Here is a 20,475-nt window from a genome sequence, read left to right on the forward strand (position 1 = left end):
ATTCTTGTCTGTAACTAAGGAAAGGTCATTGGTTTATTCATTATCAGGGATATATTTGATGGATTATCGATAAAGTTGAGATGTGAGCAAAAAAAATAATTAACTTTGGCTGTTATAGGTCACTTTATATTCTTCAGATTAATCAGTTCGGTTGAAGAAGTAGGAATGTTCAAACCAAAAATTAATTGTCCTTCATTTTACCCAGTTCCAAACCTCCTACAAGGATATCCTTGGATCATATTTTATCAATGAAAATGAAAAAATCTAATCTATAATGTGAAAAACAAGTAGGAGAAAAAGATTATTGAATTATTTTGTCATCTACAAACTAGATCTGTCAGAAACATATGGCTACAGACATACATCAATGGGACAAAAGGGAATATTGATTATTGTATGTAATGACCTTACAAGAATGTAAAGTATGTTAGGTATTAATGTAGGAAGTGACAAACCTTCAAAGCTTTCAGAGACCGATACCTCTCTACATAGCCATGTAAAGTATGTTAGGTATTAATGTAGGAAGTGACAAACCTTCAAAGCTTTCAGAGACAGATACCTCTCTACATAGCCATGTAAAGTATGTTAGGTATTAATGTAGGAAGTGACAAACCTTCAAAGCTTTCAGAGACAGATACCTCTCTACATAGCTATGTAAAGTATGTTGGGTATTAATGTAGTAAGTGGTAGGACAAACCTTCAAAACTTTCAGAGTAATCAAAGCCAGTTATCGGTAAATGTTTTAAAGGAACCTTCAAAGCTTTCATAGACGATGGATATAACCATCTCTCTACATTGCCAGTTTTATGTTTTAAGAAAAAAAAGCAGATGATAAGAAAAAGGGACAAAAAAATTCTTTACACTCAACATTTATACAATGTTTTTTTTTCTTTCGTTAACTCTATATTAGACAAGACATTGTCATAAGAAAAATGCAGGGTGACAGTTAAAACCTCCCACGTTTCTCAGATTAATGAAAAGAATATATGTTATACAACACCGCTGTCATTATAAAATATTTATTTTGTGTATTTACTAACAAATCAGATAGTTTAAATCCTTTTGTATTGATCCTAAACAATTGAAAAGGTCAAAGTTGACACAGCCTGATCATCAGCCTGTTCAGATGCCACTTTGACATAAATGTTAAATGCCTATTTAGTAATTATAAAAAGTGCCCAATAAAGGACATTGATAACCTTATTGAGGACTTTCTCTATGGCTGTGAACTACAACAGCATTAGAAGCACTGCTCCATTATTTTGGTTCTGTCACAAACATGTAGCGTGTGTCAAGTATAGGTAATTTTTTTCAAGTATAGCCTGTATAGGTAGCTTTTGTTAAGTATATACTATAGCTTTTCTCAAGTATGTGTAGCTTGTGTCAAGTAAATGTGTAGCTTTTGTCTAGTAAAGGTAGCTTTTCTCAAGTATATAGGTAGCTTTTTTCAAGCATATAGGTAGCTTTTGTTAAGTTTGTAGCTTTTCTAAAGTATGTGTAGCTTTTCTCAAGTATAAAGGTAGCTTTTGTCAAGTATAGGTAGCTTTTATCAAGTATAGGTCGCTTTTTTCAAGTATACATAGTTTTTGTCAAGTATGTAGCTTTTGTCAATAAACGATTTAACCATATTCATTGTTTTCCAAATGATTTATCAATAAAGAACATGCAATGTATGTATGTTTTAGAATACATGCACTCATAATGGATGAAGAGAGTTAATGAAACAACTTATTTCTCCAATGTAATCATTAAACTGATTGACATCAATAAATTCTAAGTGGCAGAGGATTTTATAGTCCTTCAGGGAATAATTTAGTTACCATGACAGTTTGTTCAGCAGAATTCTGGAAATTAATTGAATGAAAATGAAAAATTTACTTACAGTCATGCATCATGACAGCCTAAGTTGTGATATAATTATGTGTACTTGTTCATTTCATTAGGGTAATTACTGCTGTCAAATTAAACTTATTGATGATATTGATATTCGTTTTTTAAAGTACAGAAATAAGAGTTACATGTATGAAAACTGCTGTACTGGGATAAACCTGTAGAATATAAACAAAATCAGTGTTTTTTTCTGAATCTAGAGAACTAATTGTGTGTTCATGTCCCATTTATGGACATTATGTTTTCTGTTCTATGTGTCTATTCGTCTGTCTGTCCCGCTTCAGGTTAAAGTTTTTGGTCAAGGTTGTTTTTGATAAGTTTAAAGTCCAATCAACTTGAAACTTAGTACACATGTTCCCTTTGATAAGATCTTTCTAGTTTCAATGCCACATTAGATTTTGACCCCAATTTCACGGTCCAGTGAACGTAGAAAATAATAGTGCGAGTGGGGCATCCATGTACTATGGACACATTCTTGTTATGATAGTGATAGCTTGCAATGCATGAAGCAGGCTAAATTTCTTTTTAAAAGTTTTAAAAAATAAATACTTGTTTTTCTCTTGTCTCTTTATTATTGAGATATACAGTACTGTAGTTCCGCCTTTTATAATAGATTTACAAAATGTATATGCATATGTATTCATGGTTGATTAAGGTATTTAAAATATCCAGTGGTATCAGGCTGCGCTCGGCAAAGTTATTCCTTTTGTCAGCCAGGTAGACTAAGAGTGCATTTGTTTCTAACCCGAAATTTTGTCATAGATGACTATCGTTTAATCATTAAGCTGCTAGAAACTAATACATCGTTTAATAAACTTTATCGACCCCACTTAGTCAGACATAAATAGATAACACTCACGCACTGTAAACAAACAGGTTAAAGTGCGGAAAATAAATAACCAGGACTTTGCGTAAACAACACGTGCTCGTAATTATTTAAATGACAGATGCAGAAACAAATTTATCGTTTACACGTCTCAACAATAAACGATCAACGACTACGCGACTATGTTGCGCGTACATCGTTTATGTGAACGATGTCAACGTTGACCAAAAGATGTAAGAAACAAATGGATTAAACGACTACGCGCATAATCGTTTACATCGTTTACATCGTTTAGGTTAGAAACAAATGCGCTCTAAATATATTGTAATGTTATGGTGAACATTATACAGATATTTCTATAAATTGTTCTTAATTCAGCACTTCAAGTAAGAATTCAAACATTTGTCTTAATTTGACCATTGATATTTCAGGATACAGCTGGTCAAGAACGTTATAGAACTATAACTACTGCATATTACCGAGGTGCTATGGGCTTTATACTTATGTATGATGTTACTAATGAAGAATCTTTTAATGCTGTACAAGATTGGTTAGTATTTCCTTCACTGCAAACAATTTTATCTTATAAAAAAAGTTCACAGAGTCTAATAAAACAAACAAGCTAGCATACAAGTAAAACGGGAAAATAATACTCTTGGTCTTAGAAAATTTCTTTTTTAAACACAAGGATGCACAACTCAAGGTATTTCTAATACCCTGTATAATTTATTATCAAAACCTTGTTCCAAAAAATAAGAAATTCAATCCTTAGATGTATGGCAGGTATTCAGCACTTTTCTTTCTATTTAAGAATATCACATCCCTGTCTTAAAATATAAACTCTTGAGCAGGACAATAAATTCCCTTATGATAGGAACACAACTAGTTCCTGATAGCGCCATTGGCTGTAAGAAAGATTATATGAGAAATGCAGCACAACACACATGTCAGGCTTAATGAGCTACTTTTCTCTGTATAACTTCATTTGAAATGTGCATTTCATAAGGTTACATCACTTAGTAAAGTAGGATACTTAACTATATGTTGAATTCAACACATATTCTGTAGAAATTGATGTCAACTATCATGCATTGTTCAAATCAATTGTGAGAAACATTTAAAATCCCTGAGGTTATCGATTTCTAAGAATGAGCATTTATATTAAGCTGAGCATTGAAGTGTCTTGGGGACAAATAAGCTGCAATTGACAACTGAAAAAAAGAATCAATTGCGTAGAAAGAAAATATAACACTCTAATTGTCACATTATTTTACTATCCAGACATTTCATTCTCTATTTTGTGTTTGTCAGTTTTTATTTCCAATATAGAACCGAAGTTTTGTCTTTTATGTTTAGAACTATTCCAGGAAAGTGTTTATAATGCCATGCAGTTTATTATTACATGATTGTTGTGAAACTGACAACAAATTTCGTTTTGTAACCTCCCACAAGTAGTTGATAACACTGATCTATATTTAATGTTATGATGTATGCAAATGAGAATAAGCTTTAGAACTATATTTTATGTAATGTTGATGTGTATTGATTTTAACAATTTAGTTTATTTCTGATATAATAAATGATCACATTTCGGTCCTCGCATTGATAACAGTTTTAATTTAATCATACAAGCCAGTTTTGGGAAAAGACTAACATTATTATCGTAGACAATCTTCAGATTTATTTCTATGTCACATTTAACAACCCATTTTTACATGTAAATGTTGTAAATTGTATTAATTCTGCACTGCTTTTTTATTTGCGATTTCTCCTGCACATATAACTAATTTATATCCAGCTGTCAGTATATGGTGAACATCAGAACATGACTCGAGGCTTTATGATTTGCGCATTGGTCAATATGAAATAGCAAACATTACAAATTATAAGAAATTAAACCAATCCTTTAACATAAATGCAGAAACTGATTTTAAGGCCGTATGATTTTAACTGTCAAACATCACACTATACTTACCACCCTCCAAACTTTTTCAACAACTTGTCCTGGCAGTTCAAATTAAAAAAAAGGTTTTAGATCAGACTCCAGAAATAGTTGATTTCTGTTTTTTTGGCTTCCATATGAAAGGAATGAAATTGTTTGGGGCGTTTTTTTGGCTTCCATATGAAAGGAATGAAATTGTTTGGGGCGTTTTTTTGGCTTCCATATGAAAAGAATGAAATTGTTTGGGGCGTTTTTTTAAACAGACTTTCCTGAACAATTATAAATAAACATATTTATAATCTACCTACCAACCAGCATCTTTTGGTTTATTTTAATTTAATCTTTTTTTCATAAGTTCTGATGTTTACTATGATACTAATAGTTAATTGTTGTGATGGTGTATTTTTTTGGCTACTCTCTGCTTGTGTATTAGGTGTACTCAGATAAAGACACATGCATGGAGTAACTCCTCTGTGACACTAGTGGGTAACAAATGTGATTTAGAAGAAGCCCGTGTCGTTTCTACTAAAGATGGGGAAGAATTAGCACAGAATTTAGGTAATACTAACATTACTAGCGGTCTAGCATGTCTCTCGCTTCACTTGTTCTGTTTACTAAAGTGAATGAAGATTGTCAGTTTTGTGTTTGATCTGAGAACATGAGAAAAAATTTACTTTTGTTGATTGTTTCTGAATGGAATTAAAATCAGTCCATTAAGTTCAGTAATTTGATTTCTCTAAATTATACCAACTTTTTATTATTTCATTATACCTTTTAGCTATAATTTAACATAACTTTGAGGAATTTTTGAGAAACATTTTGTGTAACACCTTTTCTTTCCAAACTGACTATTTTCACACTTTAAACAATTTCTTTGAAAAGTGTTATACATGATATTCAAGTATCATATTTGACACACAGGGAAAAGGATATACATATATACACATAATAAAAATATATGGTGGAGGAAAAAATACTTTCAAAAGAGATCATACAAGATTTTACTATTGAATAAACTGAAATATGTTGACTTTTGAATCTGTGGGAATGATAGATTCAGTAATTCCTTTGTGTTGTTTCTGTATAAAGGTAAACAAAAATGCTGTTGCATGCATTAAGCTTATAAATTTTATGATGGACAACAAAATTGGATCTTATATATAAAACTGACTGAAATAATCTAAATTCAGCCCTGTATAACGTGTTTGTTCCATGGCTTCTGTTTTCATGATGTTATGTAATAAAGGATTGCATCATATCAATTTTAACTTTCTAATGAATATTTATGACCCTAAATCAGAATTATTTAAGTTAAAGTTATATTTAGGTGGTTTATAAAGCAGAATTTATTATTAATAACGCTTTCATAGATACCTAATTACATTTTGTTACTTGTAATTATCTTTCTCTCTTAAAACACTTTATCAATTATAGAACCAGACTTTGCATTTATGTTTTATAGAATTACTTGAAGGTTTTGCTAGTTCTCATTGTATATGCTTGGTTTTAATCCCCTTAGTTGACATGTTGTTGGGGGGAGATCTTTTGGGGTCTGTATTTTGTTTATTCACTATTTTTCCAAACGACTCTTGAGTGATTTTGAGCTTGACCATGCTTTAATAATAATACTTTATTTCCCATTATTACATTGTTTTTGAAGACCATTTGTTGACCTCCAGATTTATTTTATGTTTTAAGGACTGCTGTCTCTTTTGACATATACCACTGGGGGCACATCTCCTTCTATTTCTATTTCTTACTTATGTTGCCTACACTTGTTTCTGGTTTACTGTTATATGGAGATCAAGTGACGTAAGCAATTATCTCATTTCATATAAAGCTCTAATAGGTGGGAGTAAACTTAGAGATTTATCACAAAATAAGGGTATTATACACTGTTTAGGACCAGGAAAAGGACATTTACTTAGAGTTTATTAACAGACTAAGGAAAGGATGTCAGATGTCACCAAACTAGCTCAATATTGATGGTTGTGTTAAGGGGTAGATGGATTTTTTTAACTATAGGTTATATGTTACATTTCTGAAATTATCTATGTAGCATGAAGCATTGGACTCAGCACATGCAGAACTTCAAGTACTTATAAATGTCCCCATTCTTAATAGATGCTGGCTGTGCATTTATTTATTTGTACCTTAAATGATGATCCATGATAGACACTAGAGGGAGAAGAAATATGTAACTTTTCTTGTTAATCCAAACAACATTTTGGCTAAGGATATTATCTGTCAGTTTTATATAAACAAAAATCTGACCAAGCTTGAGGAGTCATTCAGAATTGTTTCAGAAACAGTACAATAGAAGTCTTGAATAATTGAGTTAGATGATCTCTTTTGAATGTATGAAGCAACAAACCATAATAAAATGGACATGGCATTAGATCTTTCAAAGCATATTGTTTGTTCTCATGCAATTTTGGTGATGGCAGTTCACCACATTGCATGTCTTATATCATTGTTTAACTTTTATGAGCAAACACTATGTTTTTTTTCAATGGCCTTTAATGTTATTTTAATACAGCACATTCTATATGTATCTCTGAAGGAATTTTTATTGTTGTGAATTATATAAATCTCCAAGGACACTGTAACATTAGTCTGTTATTTTGTACAGAAAAACTCATTTTATTATCGATTATTTTGACATAAGAAAAATTAAACTATCTTAATTTCTTGATAACAACATTCAATAGGTTTTTGAAGTAGAATATCACCAGGAGGGTCTAAACCTCATAAAAATACATTCTTAGATCCCTGAAAAAAACCACAAGACTGTTGTTATGGAATTTTTCCGAATTTTCCTGTCTTTTAACAATTTTTCAGCAAAAGTTAAGGAAGGAGATTTTTGTACTCAACTCCTACAGTTTTCCATCCAGATACTAGAAATTTCACAGGAAGATTGCACATGTGTTTCAGTTTTGCACTTGCTATATAAATGGAATTGTACGAAGAATATTTTGACATTTTTCTTAATTTGGGAATAAATAAAAAAACTTTCCAGCAAAATTTACAATCTTCATTTAATTGCACCTACATTGCAAACATTCTATATTCTTAGTCATAATTATTATAACCCATCCATTTGAGACTTTAACCCAACTTTAAGGTTTGTTTGGTATGTACCTTCATCAGAATATAAGATGAAGATTTTTCATAATCTTCATCATATGATGCCTGTGTGCACCACCTGTTTTTTTAATCTTAGTAATTTTGCCCTTAGCATATCATTGAATTTACCATTGCTTTTACTTTTGTTTGTGTTTTTAAAAAGAAAAAAGACCAGTTAACTTTTTGTCAGTCCTGAGCATCTGCATTACATTAACTAAATAAGGCATTTTGATTACAAATGTTAGCCATTTATTCATCTCAAAGGATATTAGATACATTATATGCAAAAATAACCTTTAGTAGGTTGGATGATTCAAAGAACAATGCTTAATGTATACAATGTAAAGACAGTATTTTCAGTGTCCTAATTATATTTACAGTATTTTATGTAATGATAGTAGTCTTCTGATTCCTTCTGAGATACATGTATTCATATAAGTGTTGGTATATTACTTCCTCCAGTCATCTTTTGCATGATTTAAAAGCTTTCAGCATGGCTTGTTTAGTTCTTGCTTATAATATTTTTATAGGACTTTCTAGAAACTCAATTCTGGCCTGAATCTCATCTAGAATTTAAATTGAATACAGGCTATTTCACTTGTTGGGAAGTATACTGGTATAAATATGGGTTTGCTGTAGTGGAGAGCAATTTAACAAACATTTCCAGCTTTTAATTCAAGTATATACATGAATGTTGAAAGTCAAAGACCATTTAGAATGTTTTGAAATGCACTGATTGAACTTCATTGCGATGAAGCAGTTCTACTGGCAAAAGACCTGTAGACTTCAAATTATAACTTACAGGGTAAACTTAATGATTTGTGAAATGAGTTTCTGGAAAGGGCTATATGCAGCCTGTTTAATCATGCTTTTTAGATTAGACTGATTTCAGCAACAGTTTGTAGGTATATATACATGTAAGTAGGCTGTTCACAGATAGTTGTGCTGTGGTAACAAGAGGTATAGCCCCAAATTAAATGTTTTACACCTTTCAGGTATAGGTACTTTACATATTAGAGGTAGGTTTTAGCTGTATTGAATCAGCCACAACTTTATTGATAGATATAAATGTTAATTACAGGTGCACACAAATCAAGACATATTCTTGGGATAATGCCCAAGTTGTATTAGTTGGAAACAAATGTGATCTGGAAGATGAACGTGTAGTATCAATGGAACGAGGAAAACAATTGGCTGACCAACTAGGTATCAAATCCATGTTGTAATCTCCACCCATTCATTCAGTTTACAAAGTTCCACAATTCTTTGATTATTTAGAATTAGTGAATGTGGGTAGATATTGTCTCACCTGTGATGAATGCAAGTTATTAATTATGTAGGCCAATCATTGTTCCCATGGACACAAACCCAGTAGGAACAATTGATAATTTCCTTCAGCAGGTGTTTGTAAATGTTTTACTTATTTCCAATAAGATCCCATATAACATAAGAAAGTGTGCTGCTGGTAGCCATCTTGACTGACAGATCAGCACATAGAAGACAAATAAATCTTTAATTCTTAGTGTTTCACAAAATGTTATGTTTGTGTGATTTTTTTAAGTTCAAGATATTCACCTTGGAAACTTGAAGAGGCAATATATCCTATGATATGTGGAGTACTGGTAATAGGAATAATGGCGAACTGTTATAGACCAGTCATCATAGGTTCAAACCTTACATTGTACATACTAGATGTATAGAATTTTTTTCTAGTTGTGACAATTGTTATGTTAAACGGGCACATTGCATTTGCATCAATTTTGACAAAATCCAATCTTTCATTTGCGCCACAAGGTTATATTTGATTTGAGCCAACAAATAAAACTGCTTTTGCACCATTTTACAGATAACATATAAGGGAAAAGTTGAAAATATTCATCGCTACATCATGTACATCGTGAATAAGATGATTTTTTTTAAAGTAATCCCCCTGGGTACCAGTAACTAATTTCAAAAAGTTATTACGTATTGTTAATATAAAACTGAGCGTCAAATGAAATGTTTTATTTTGGCACAAATGCAGTGGGCTGTTATCTGTTCTTTGGTCGGGTTGTTGTCTCTTTGACACATTCCCCATTTCCATTCTCAATTTTATTTGTAGCACATATGAAATGCCAATTGGTGCAAAAGCAAAGCACCGATTTAACACGCACTACTTGTGTGATATATAACCATGCAGATTGTTACAGAACTTGATCATTGTTAACTCAGATATATTGGTTATTCCCTAAGGGTAGGAATGAATTAATCTTGTTTTTCTTTAGTATTTTAAGATTAGTTTTTCCTTCAATGGCAAAATGTTCATATCCAACCTGATTTAAATCACTTTTAATAAGAAATTGTTACACGTCTAAATCTGTAATGTAATTTGTCTAAGGTTGATGTAGGTGGATTACACAATTTTCTACAGGAAATTTGTAGACCAATCTAATTTGATATTTCAGATGTAATCAGCCAGTGGCATTAAATTTTTATAACGGTGATGATGGTGACCTTTTATAAGTTAATTATTTAACGATTTTGAAAACTCTGCAGAGATAACCAAATTAAGATGAAAGTGAAAAACACATCATATCTTTGAATGGTACTGGGACTTCAAAGAAATGGTTTAATCTCATTAGTTATCAACATACAAATGTCAAGGAACCACTTAATGGATGAAGTCGGAAAATATTGATATTATATATGTATTTTACTGGAGACAAGAATTAGTTGTTTTCAAGAGGATTATTATCATCTTTCATGTATTGTTAAAGTGAATTCTCTGCAGATGTGTTTTTTTACCATTATTTCTTTTCAACCATCTGATAAAATTTTTACTACAATCAATGGTTCTGACAGTTAATGTTTTACTAACTAACTATTTTATCAAGATTCTGAAGACGGTGGTGTATAGCTGCAAGGGAGTCAGTTTATTTGTTTCTATGTTTGCCTGTCCTTCCATCCCGCATCGTTATTCTCAACTTCTCCTAAACCCCACATTATGTTTTCATATATTAAAATATTTTTAACATCAAACACCCCTCCAAATTTTGGTACAGTGTGAACCAAAGTCATCCAACATGTCTGAAAACTGATTTTTCATTCTCATGTAGATTTAGAATTCAGAAATTTGAAAATAATGTTACACAAATAACTTTTGATACATATTAAAAACAGTACGATTATAGGATATTCATTTGATATTAGCATCTGTCAATAAAATATTGATAAAGATTTTTTAAAGTTTTTGTTAATGACATGTTCAAATTTCAAATTAGAGTCAAGATTAAAATGATTAGTAAGCTATTTTTATACGACTGCAAAAATTGAAAATTTTTTGGTCGTATATTGGTATGACGTTGGCGAGGTTGTCTTCGTTCGAAGACATTTGGTTTTCGCACTACAACTTTAGTTTAGGTAAATAGAAATCTATGAAATTTAAACACAAGGTTTATGACCATAAAAGGAAGGTTGGGATTGATTTTGGGAGTTTTGGTCTCAACAGTTTAGGAATTAGGGGCCAAAAAGGGCCCAAATAAGCATTTTTCTTGGTTTTCGCACAATAACTTTAGTATAAGTAAATAGAAATCTATGAAATTTTAACACAAGGTTTATGACCACAAAAGGAAAGTTGGAATTTATTTTGGGAGTTTTGGTCCGAACAGTTTAGGAATTAGGTGCCAAAAGGGTCCAAAATTAAACTTTGTTTGATTTCATAAAAAAATGAATTATTGGGGTTCTTTGATATGCCAAATCTAACCGTGAATTTAGATTCTTATTTTTTGGTCTTTTTTTCAAATTGGTCTACATTAAGGTCCAAAGGGTCCAAAATTAAACTTAGTTTGATTTTAACAAAAATTGAATTCTTGTTTTTTTTTGATATGCTGAATCTAACCATGTAATTAGATTTTTAATATTTGGGACCAGTTATTAAATTGGTCCACATTGAGGTCTAAAGGGTCTAAAATTGAACATTATTTGATTTCATCAAAAGTTGAATTCTTGGGGTTCTATGATATGCTGAATCTAACCATGTATTTAGATTTTGGTTATTGGACCATAATAGGTAAATGTCCAATTTAAAATTTTTAAGTTTTTAAGTTTAAGTTCTTAGACCACATTCATTCTGTGTCAGAAACCTATGTTGTGTCAACTATTTAATCTCAATCCCAATTCAGAGCTGTATCAAGCTTGAATGTTGTGTCCATACTTGCCCCAACTGTTCAGGGTTCGACCTCTGCGGAGCATCTGGTTCCACCTTTGACTTGTAAGAAAATATTTTTTTTAGAATTATATAGAAATGCCTAAGGAAATATGAATTTGTGTTAGTTTGAAATGAATCTAAGTATGTCTGATTGAATTCTAAAATGAAGTCCACAAAGGATTTGATTTATGTTGAATTAAATCTGTAAGTGCCACTTGTTTTAATAATGCTCACAATTGTAAAAACTCATTCTGAATATTAATACATCTTTTTTACTGTATTATAATTCTTGATTTATTTTTGTAGGATTAGAATTTTTTGAAACATCTGCAAAAGAAAACATCAATGTGAAAGCCGTGTTTGAGAGATTGGTGGACATCATCTGTGACAAGATGTCTGAAAGTCTCGATTCAGACCCATCCCTCGTTAACAGCCAGGCTAAAGGAACACGTCTCACAGAAAACCCTAACCCACAAAACAGTGGTTGTCAATGCTGAGAACTCTGATGGTGGACAAGTAAAAAGGACAATTTGATCTGAGGAAGATTGTGTTTTAAAACATTGGATTATATGAATATCAAAATGCTGAGATATATATCATAAAAAAATGATATTCATTATACAAATATTCCATGACCAAGCATTTAATAGTCTTAGCATAATAACATTCCTTCTATTAGTACATACTTTTTATATTGAATTACAAGAAGAATAGTGTCAAAGTTTGTAATATCTTTTCCTCAATGAAACTTTTTTCAATTTATAACCATCAGCTTCCAGATTGTAAAAAAATTATAGTCTTGAAATATGATAGGAAACGTTAAAAGGGTTGTAATTTATATTTTAATTTTGTTTATGTTTACAGGGATCATTTTCTACTATTGATTTCAAAAGGTCTTTAAAGATATAAAAAAGTGGTAACATATAAGGGATGTTTTGAAATTAAAGTCAATATAATATGGTGATCAATTGACCAAAGTAAATCTGATCCCTATAATGGAGGCTGTGTATGGTTATTGATTTGTAGTATATATGTAGATAATTTGTATATTCTGTATTTATTGTGCCCCAGTGTGTTTTCTTCTATATATATCCTAATGGATGTGACGTCTACTTAGGCACAAGCTGTAAATATAATGGTTGAATATTCTCATTCATCTTGGGTATGAATCTGAGAATGACATTCATATGAAAAAAACATGCTCCTAAATGACAATTTTACTTTGTAGAATGTTTGAAATGTTTTAGTAAAATTTGATGTCAGAAACTAGAAGAAAGTCAACTGTCATTTGTTAGTTGCCAAAATTGATCATATTTCTCATATCATTATCAACTGATATCAGCCTTGTTCAATTATTTACCAAATGACTATCCATGCAACATGCTGAAAGTTAATAAATGTGTTTGTATTCATTGGTCAGGTTCAGTTTAAGTAAGTTGAGATACACACTTATTAAATTTAAGGCCATTCAAAATGTGAATCTTGTCTTGAATGAAATTGTTAGATGAATATGATAAACAGTATGGTAAAGTTAAAGTAAAGTCTGGATGCTTTTTCTTAAAATTAATGTTAGAACACATGAGATTGACTACTCAAGTTATTATTATATTTCAATCAACATTAATGAAGTTTTCAATGATTTGAAATTTTTTTTGTTAATTTTTAATTATGGTTGTATTATTATTAGTGTAATTTCTTTACACTTTCACTTATAGACATATGATGGTGAAACAATACAATACTACTTATATGTGAAAATCGGTGAACATTTTGACTTGTTTTTTGTTGTTGTTTTTTTCATTAGTTCAATCATACTCTCATGTAAATTGTATTTGGACAAAAATGGTACTTGACATATTTGTTCTTCTTCATTCGCTGGATCTATTTCAAAATTTTAAATGATTACTGTTTTTACTTCGTTTTGTTGTTCATATATGGATATTACAGTGTAATACATTTGACCTCTTGGCTTTACATATACAAGAAATTGTGGTTGTGTATAAAAGAATTCCAATATTATAACATTCCATGAAATCCAACTTGTTGTTGATTTACAAATATTTTGTTGTTTTTCTTCTTTATTTTCTATTTTCTTGAATTATATTTATATATTTGTTGACTTTGTTTATAAACAAAATGTAGTTGTTAATTTGTGGCATTGCAATTTATATATTGAATTTTTAACAATCTCAGAAATCTATTTAATATATCTTGTGAAATCCGTTTCTAACTATTTGGTTGTGGTATGTTTATATTTTCCATGTATATTTTGTTCTCTGCCAGATTTTTTTTATTATTTTGTTAGTTTGGCTTCACGATATGTTGTGTTTTACAACTCATGTTTACGACCTATGTTTTACCATTATTTACATGTCAGCAAAACTTTATTTTTTTGTTTATTTACTCATTTATATAATAAATACTAATCTATTCATTGCATCCTCTAAATGGCTAACTTATTATACTATTATGATTTTCTGTGTCATTTTGGCCGATATTAGCAATTATATCAAGTAAAGGGTAAATTTCAATGTTCACTCTGATGTGCAATTTAACTTTGTTTATTGTGGTTAACCAATGGAGCTAGTAACTTCATTTGTATTCGAGCACAAAGTTTAGTGATATTATTGTTAATCTTAACTGGCAGAGTAGGACTCAGATTTTGATTGGTTAACTATTGTTTTATAATTTGTGCAATCAAAATGATTTTGTTTCTGTTATTAATTTTTTCATGATACCTATAACATCAATATAATTGTCATACAATAAAATTTACAGTTTAACCTTGTAATATGTACTATGTAAGGCTATAAAAACTAATCTTTTGATTCTCTTGTCATGCTGGGTAAGCTGTCAAATTCACAAACGCTAGCAAATATTCATTTTATTCTTAAGATTAAAATTAAAGGTGACGTCTTTTTGTCCTGCCCTTAAAGGTTTTGACGAGAATCTTAATATTATTTTTGAAGACCTTAGCTGAGAAATGTTTAACATGATGTTAATATCAATAACACTATCATGCAGCTTCAGTCCATGTACAGTAGTATTTTGTAAACCTATTGGTACAAGTCTTCAATATTTCAAGAAAGTAGGGTGTTGCATCCACTGATTAAATGTCAAGAATACATAAGAGCAGTTCAAATTTAAATGGTTTAATTTTTGAAATTATACGAGATAACACCTATTTTCTTGTCACTACTAAATTTTTACAGATTGCTGAAGGACCTATGATTAACTGTTAACTATATAACTTAAAATTATTCTGACCTAAATCTGTAAAATTATATTAACAGAAGATGCTGTTATATTGATTTTTAACAGCTAATAAGTCCTAAAACAGTCTGAATAGATTTAATCAGTTGTAAGAAAATTGATATTTGATGAGTAGATTTTTGTAATATAAAGTACAAATTTATTGGAAAATAAATATTTCTTGATGAACAGAACCAAATATATAAAAGATTGCATTTTAGTTTTTTTCTATATTCTATTTTACCGGTTCTTTTTTTAATTTGTTAAATAATTAGTTAAGTCTAGTAAATTAGTCTTTGACAAGAAGATAATTACATACAATGAAAATTTCACAAATAGAAAAAATATGAATGAAACATTAATTTCACAAAGTAGTTGTTTTTTTGTACCAGTTTCTTCACTCCTTGTGTATTTGGTGTTGTAAACAATAACTAGACTGTATCTAGGATTGAAGCTCATCTGATGTGATAAGCACAATAGGGTCATATTACGGCACAATGTTATTAGAACTGTCTGTAGTGGGGACAGCCTTATAATAAAACTGTTAATTGCATCTGCTATTTGTTTCATTCTTTCTTATGTCATAGGCACTTATGGAAATTTATATTTCTGTAAATATCTTAAAGTACACAATATTGGAATCCCTTCTTCCTGATGAATTTAGAGATGAGTGTTATACAAATAACCAAGAAAACCTATATCCAATATTACAATCCACTGATTTTCTAAATTTATCCATTAGCAGATACAATTTATAGATAATAGTATTAAAGTAAGAAGTTTTAAAGAGATTTCATTCAGTTACAAGAAGGATCTTTGACACAGCTGTTTTGTCATTCTTTGCTGTAGCACTCTTAATGGCCATCAAGTAACTTTGTTAACATATCTCCTTGTCTGATAGCCTCATCAGTATGATAATTTGTTAGAGTTTTGGCCTTTTATCACATACATTATGATAAGTGTTAAGCAGGCTATTGTGATAGGGTATTCACTAAATAAAGGTGACAGTTGTTTCCCCAAGATTCCAAACTTGTAATTGGATAATGTAGTCAAGAGACAAATCAATGTAACAGACAGAAACTGAGGAGATTACATAAACAAAAAATAGGAGGAAGACTGGATGTGTCAACTGGGAAAGCATATAGACTAAATCAGTTATAATAGACAATGCATAAAACTCACTTTTACTCATTATACCCCCGCTTTAAAAAAGGGGGGGTATACTGTTTTACCTCTGTCTGTCAGTCCGTCTGTCCGTCCGTCCATCAGTCCGTCCATCAGTCCGTCCGTCCGTCAGTCAGTCCGTCCCATGAAACTTTCGTCACATTTTTCTCAGGAACTACACATCCACCCTTTCTGTAATTTGGTATCAACATTTATATATGTCAGCCATACCGTGTGATGCGTTTTCAGATTCATCACTTGACAACTTCCTGTTTACCGAACACTTGTCTGATTTTACACATGATAGCCAAGTTGAAAATTTTCGTCACATTTTTCTCAGGAACTACAATACAAGGATTTCTGAAATTTGGTTTCAGGATTTATATAAGTCAGCTATACCGTGTGATGCGTTTTCAGATTCATCAATCAACAACTTCCTGTTTACCGAACACTTGTATGATTTTACACATGATAGCCAAGTTGAAAATTTTCGTCACATTTTTCTCAGGAACTACAATACAAGGATTTCTGAAATTTGGTTTCAGGATTTATATAAGTCAGCTATACCGTGTGATGCGTTTTCAGATTCATCACTCGACTACTTCCTGTTTACCGAACACTTGTATGATTTTACACATGATAACCAAGTTAAAAATTTTCATCACATTTTTCTCAGGAACTACAATACAAGGATTTCTGAAATTTGGTTTCAGGATTTTTATAAGTCAGCTATACCGTGTGATGCGTTTTCAGATTCATCACTCGACAACTTCCTGTTTACCGAACACTTGCATATTTTTACACTATTAATATTATCCACTTGCGGCGGGGGTATCATCAGTGAGCAGTAGCTCGCAGTTTCACTTGTCACTTATTCTTTAAAATTGAGAACGGAAATGGGGAACGTGTCAAAGAGACAACAACCTGACCATAGAGCAGACAACATTCATTGCATTTGCATCCATTCATTGTCAGCGAACATTTACAAAAATCTCTGAACAACTGAGCCAAATTAAACCAAATGCCACAATCATCTGGTACCCGGATTAAAAAGGTCTAATGATCTTGCCTGCTAATCAACATGGCTGACTTGGCTAAAAAATAGGAACTAGGGCTAAAGATCAATATTTGTCTATTTTGGAAACTGTTACAGCTACAGATGGAAAAAAATCTAACATGAGCAGAATTGTAATGACCATCTGATTAAATCAGCCTGTAATGTGGTTATTGCAATTTAATGATAAATTTTAATATATTTTTTAAATTTTTATGCCCCTGCTGTGGCAGAGGAGGCATTAAGTGTTACCCGTCTGTCCGTCTCTACTGTCCCAAACATCCTGGAAATTGGTTTCCATTCTCTAACTAAGTTCAAATTTTTGCCTAAAAAAATACTGCTGCAAGTCTTTAAATGCATCTTTTCTGAAACCACAACAGCATTCCATGAATCTTTATAGATGCCAAAGGACATAGTAAGTAGATGTCCATATCAGTAGGAAATTATGATTCAATGTGTTTTTTTCTAGAAGTTATGCCCCTTTGAACGTAGAATTTTGGCATAAATATACTGCAACTGTTTGTCATCACATAGTAGATAATTAAGTGTGTAAATGTACATATCCTCGAGAAATTTTTATCAGTTGGCAGTTGTGAGTGTTTGGACCTAGGAACCTGTTGAGATTTTGTTTGTCCAGCGACAATGTAGTAGCTTTGGGTATGTGTGTTTGCAAAAATTATCAGTAAGACAAGATCTGTATATTAGAGTAATTGGTCTTTATGAATTTTATTATTTCGAAACCTAGAAAAAGATAGTGGGAGTTGGGCATTCGTGTACTATGGACACATTCTAGCGAGTGTTGCATTATATTAGTCTGTAATGAGTGCAAGGGCAGAAATCAAAGACGTCATCAGTAAATATTGTTGAATAGTGTGACCCTTTCAAATTCATTTAATAATTCTGCTTGACAACGACATGATTACCCACTTGGAACAAACAGTTCACACAGTAAATCACAATATATCAAAAAGTCTTCCATCCGAAAAAAGGACCAATTTATATACAAGTCCCCAAATAATCTATGTGTATAAACCAGTGATATTGTAAACCTTCCCATACCTACAAACTATAAAATCAAGGATTGTAGCTTCTTACTGCAAGAAATCCTTGATTAAATGAATGCAATATAATAATGGTCAACAAATAGGAAGTATTCTAAAAATAAAATTAGAAAAACACAAGAAGTAATGTGCTCAGAAATTGAGAAATTACAACGACTCCAGCAGAAAATAAATTTTTAATGGTGTTTCTGTCTTGATCAGATTACCTATGTTTAGTAATTTAAAAGTAGATCAGAGCTAATATCTGTCAAATGTCAATGTTAAATGCAGTAATGGCTGCCAGCATGTCTTACAAGAAAGTGTTAAAATTCCATTAAAATCCTCTAGATGTCTTTAGTTGATAATCTATGTGGAGCCATTTTAAAACCTTTAAATGTCTAGACATAAAAATCTTAAGTGTTAAAGTACAAATGTAGTACATGACTTACATGAAATAAATATCCTTGAACCTCTAAGGCGTCTAGAATGCTATTTTTCATCCTCTTAAATGATCAAAACAATTCAAAAATAAAAAAAATAATTAGTACTTGATTTATGTATTACAAAGGAAATTATTTTGTTTTAATGCAACAATGGACATGTAAGTGCTTTGTATAGAATATTACCATAAAAGATTTCTTGTGAAATTCCTGTTCGTATAAGATGTCTGCACATTGATTCATATTTACCAATGATGTCCTTGTACTGATGATATAATTTAGTGATTGTTATGTCAAGTTGGTTATATCAAAATCCCTGGCCCTGGTGTTTTTTTCAGTAATACAGAGATTTCTTGTTATAATCAGATATTCAAAAAGCTAATGTCATTGTCACTGCAATAAAAACATTCCTGTCTAGCATTCTGCTACATATGTCAAGAATAAAATGTAAAAAATAAAAAAAACTTACAAACTGAAAGAGAAAATGTGAAGAAGTGCACATATGACAAGTTATGTCAATAAAATGCTTTGCTAAGGGCAGCCTGATACGACCGCAGAGGTTGAACCCTGAACAGTTGGGGCAAATTTGGACACAATATTTAAGCTTGATACTGTCTGAATTTGGATTGTGATCAATTTTTTTTCATAATATAGGTTTCTGACACAAAACAAATGTCAAGGTCTTACAAATCTATTAGGTAACACTGTGCAATTAAAGATTTCTTCTTGAAACGTTTCAAAAACTTGAAGAAAAAAAAGTTTAACCCCTTAAAAAAATTAAAACCCCCCAAACTTTTTATATCCCCCCTTGAAGCAACTACCCCAACACTCAATCCCAGCCTTTCCTTTGTAGTATGGAACCTTGTTGTACAATGGCAGAGAGATCCATACACTTAACAACAAGTTATTGTCTGGATAATAGAAAAACGCTTGGGTTTGGCGCTTTTATAGCCCCAATTCCTGCATGATTGGGGCAATTACCCCCAAACTCAATCCCAGCCTTCCTTTTGTGATATGGAACTTTGTGGTACAATGTCAGAGAGCTTCATACACTTACACACAAGTTATTGCCCTGAAACTACAAAAATGCTTGTTTTTGGGCCCTTTATTCCTAAACTGTTGTGTGACACCGTAGACCCCAAAATGAATTCAAACCTTTTACTTGTGGTATTTAACATTGTGGTACAATTTCAGAGCAATTGAAATACTTCATCTTGGCTAGCCAAGGCTTACAATTCACTCCCACACTCTCCGAGTGGATGGTAACCCTTGGCTAGCGAAGATGGAAACACTTATACACAAGTTATTATCCTGGAAGTAGAAAATGCTTGTTTCTGGGCCCTTTTGGACCCCTAATTTCTTAACCATAGGGACCATCATCCCCAACCTTCATTTTGTAGTATTGAACCGTCTTACTTAATTTCAAAGAGTTCCATTTATGTACACTAAAGTTATTGTCCGAAATCCAAATAAAGGCAACAGTAGTATACCCCTGTTCAAAACTCATAAATCCATGGACAAAAACAAAATCGGGGTAACAAACTAAAACCGAGGG

At 31.4% G+C, this 20,475-nt stretch overlaps 1 protein-coding gene across 8 annotated transcripts in view; it reads left to right on the forward strand.

Moving 5' to 3' along the window:
• The window catches only part of LOC139518002 (ras-related protein Rab-3), a 37,753-nt gene extending 21,978 nt beyond the window's left edge, over positions 1 to 15,775 (forward strand). For 4 of the 8 annotated variants that reach the window (XM_071309658.1, XM_071309614.1, XM_071309662.1 and 1 more), the window contains exons 3-5: positions 3,148 to 3,266; positions 5,092 to 5,216; positions 12,277 to 15,775. In XM_071309658.1, coding sequence (XP_071165759.1) covers positions 3,148 to 3,266; positions 5,092 to 5,216; positions 12,277 to 12,467 — 435 coding nt within the window. In that variant the 3' untranslated portion in view covers positions 12,468 to 15,775. Of the gene's footprint in view, positions 1 to 3,147; positions 3,267 to 5,091; positions 5,217 to 8,865; positions 8,991 to 12,276 lie in introns of all 8 variants that reach the window. The other 4 variants (XM_071309640.1, XM_071309604.1, XM_071309649.1 and 1 more) reach the window with 1 other exon arrangement.
• The last annotated feature ends 4,700 nt before the right edge of the window (positions 15,776 to 20,475 follow it).

This window comes from Mytilus edulis, chromosome 1, assembly GCF_963676685.1.
Source record: "Mytilus edulis chromosome 1, xbMytEdul2.2, whole genome shotgun sequence".
Taxonomy (NCBI): Eukaryota; Metazoa; Mollusca; class Bivalvia; order Mytilida; family Mytilidae; genus Mytilus; species Mytilus edulis.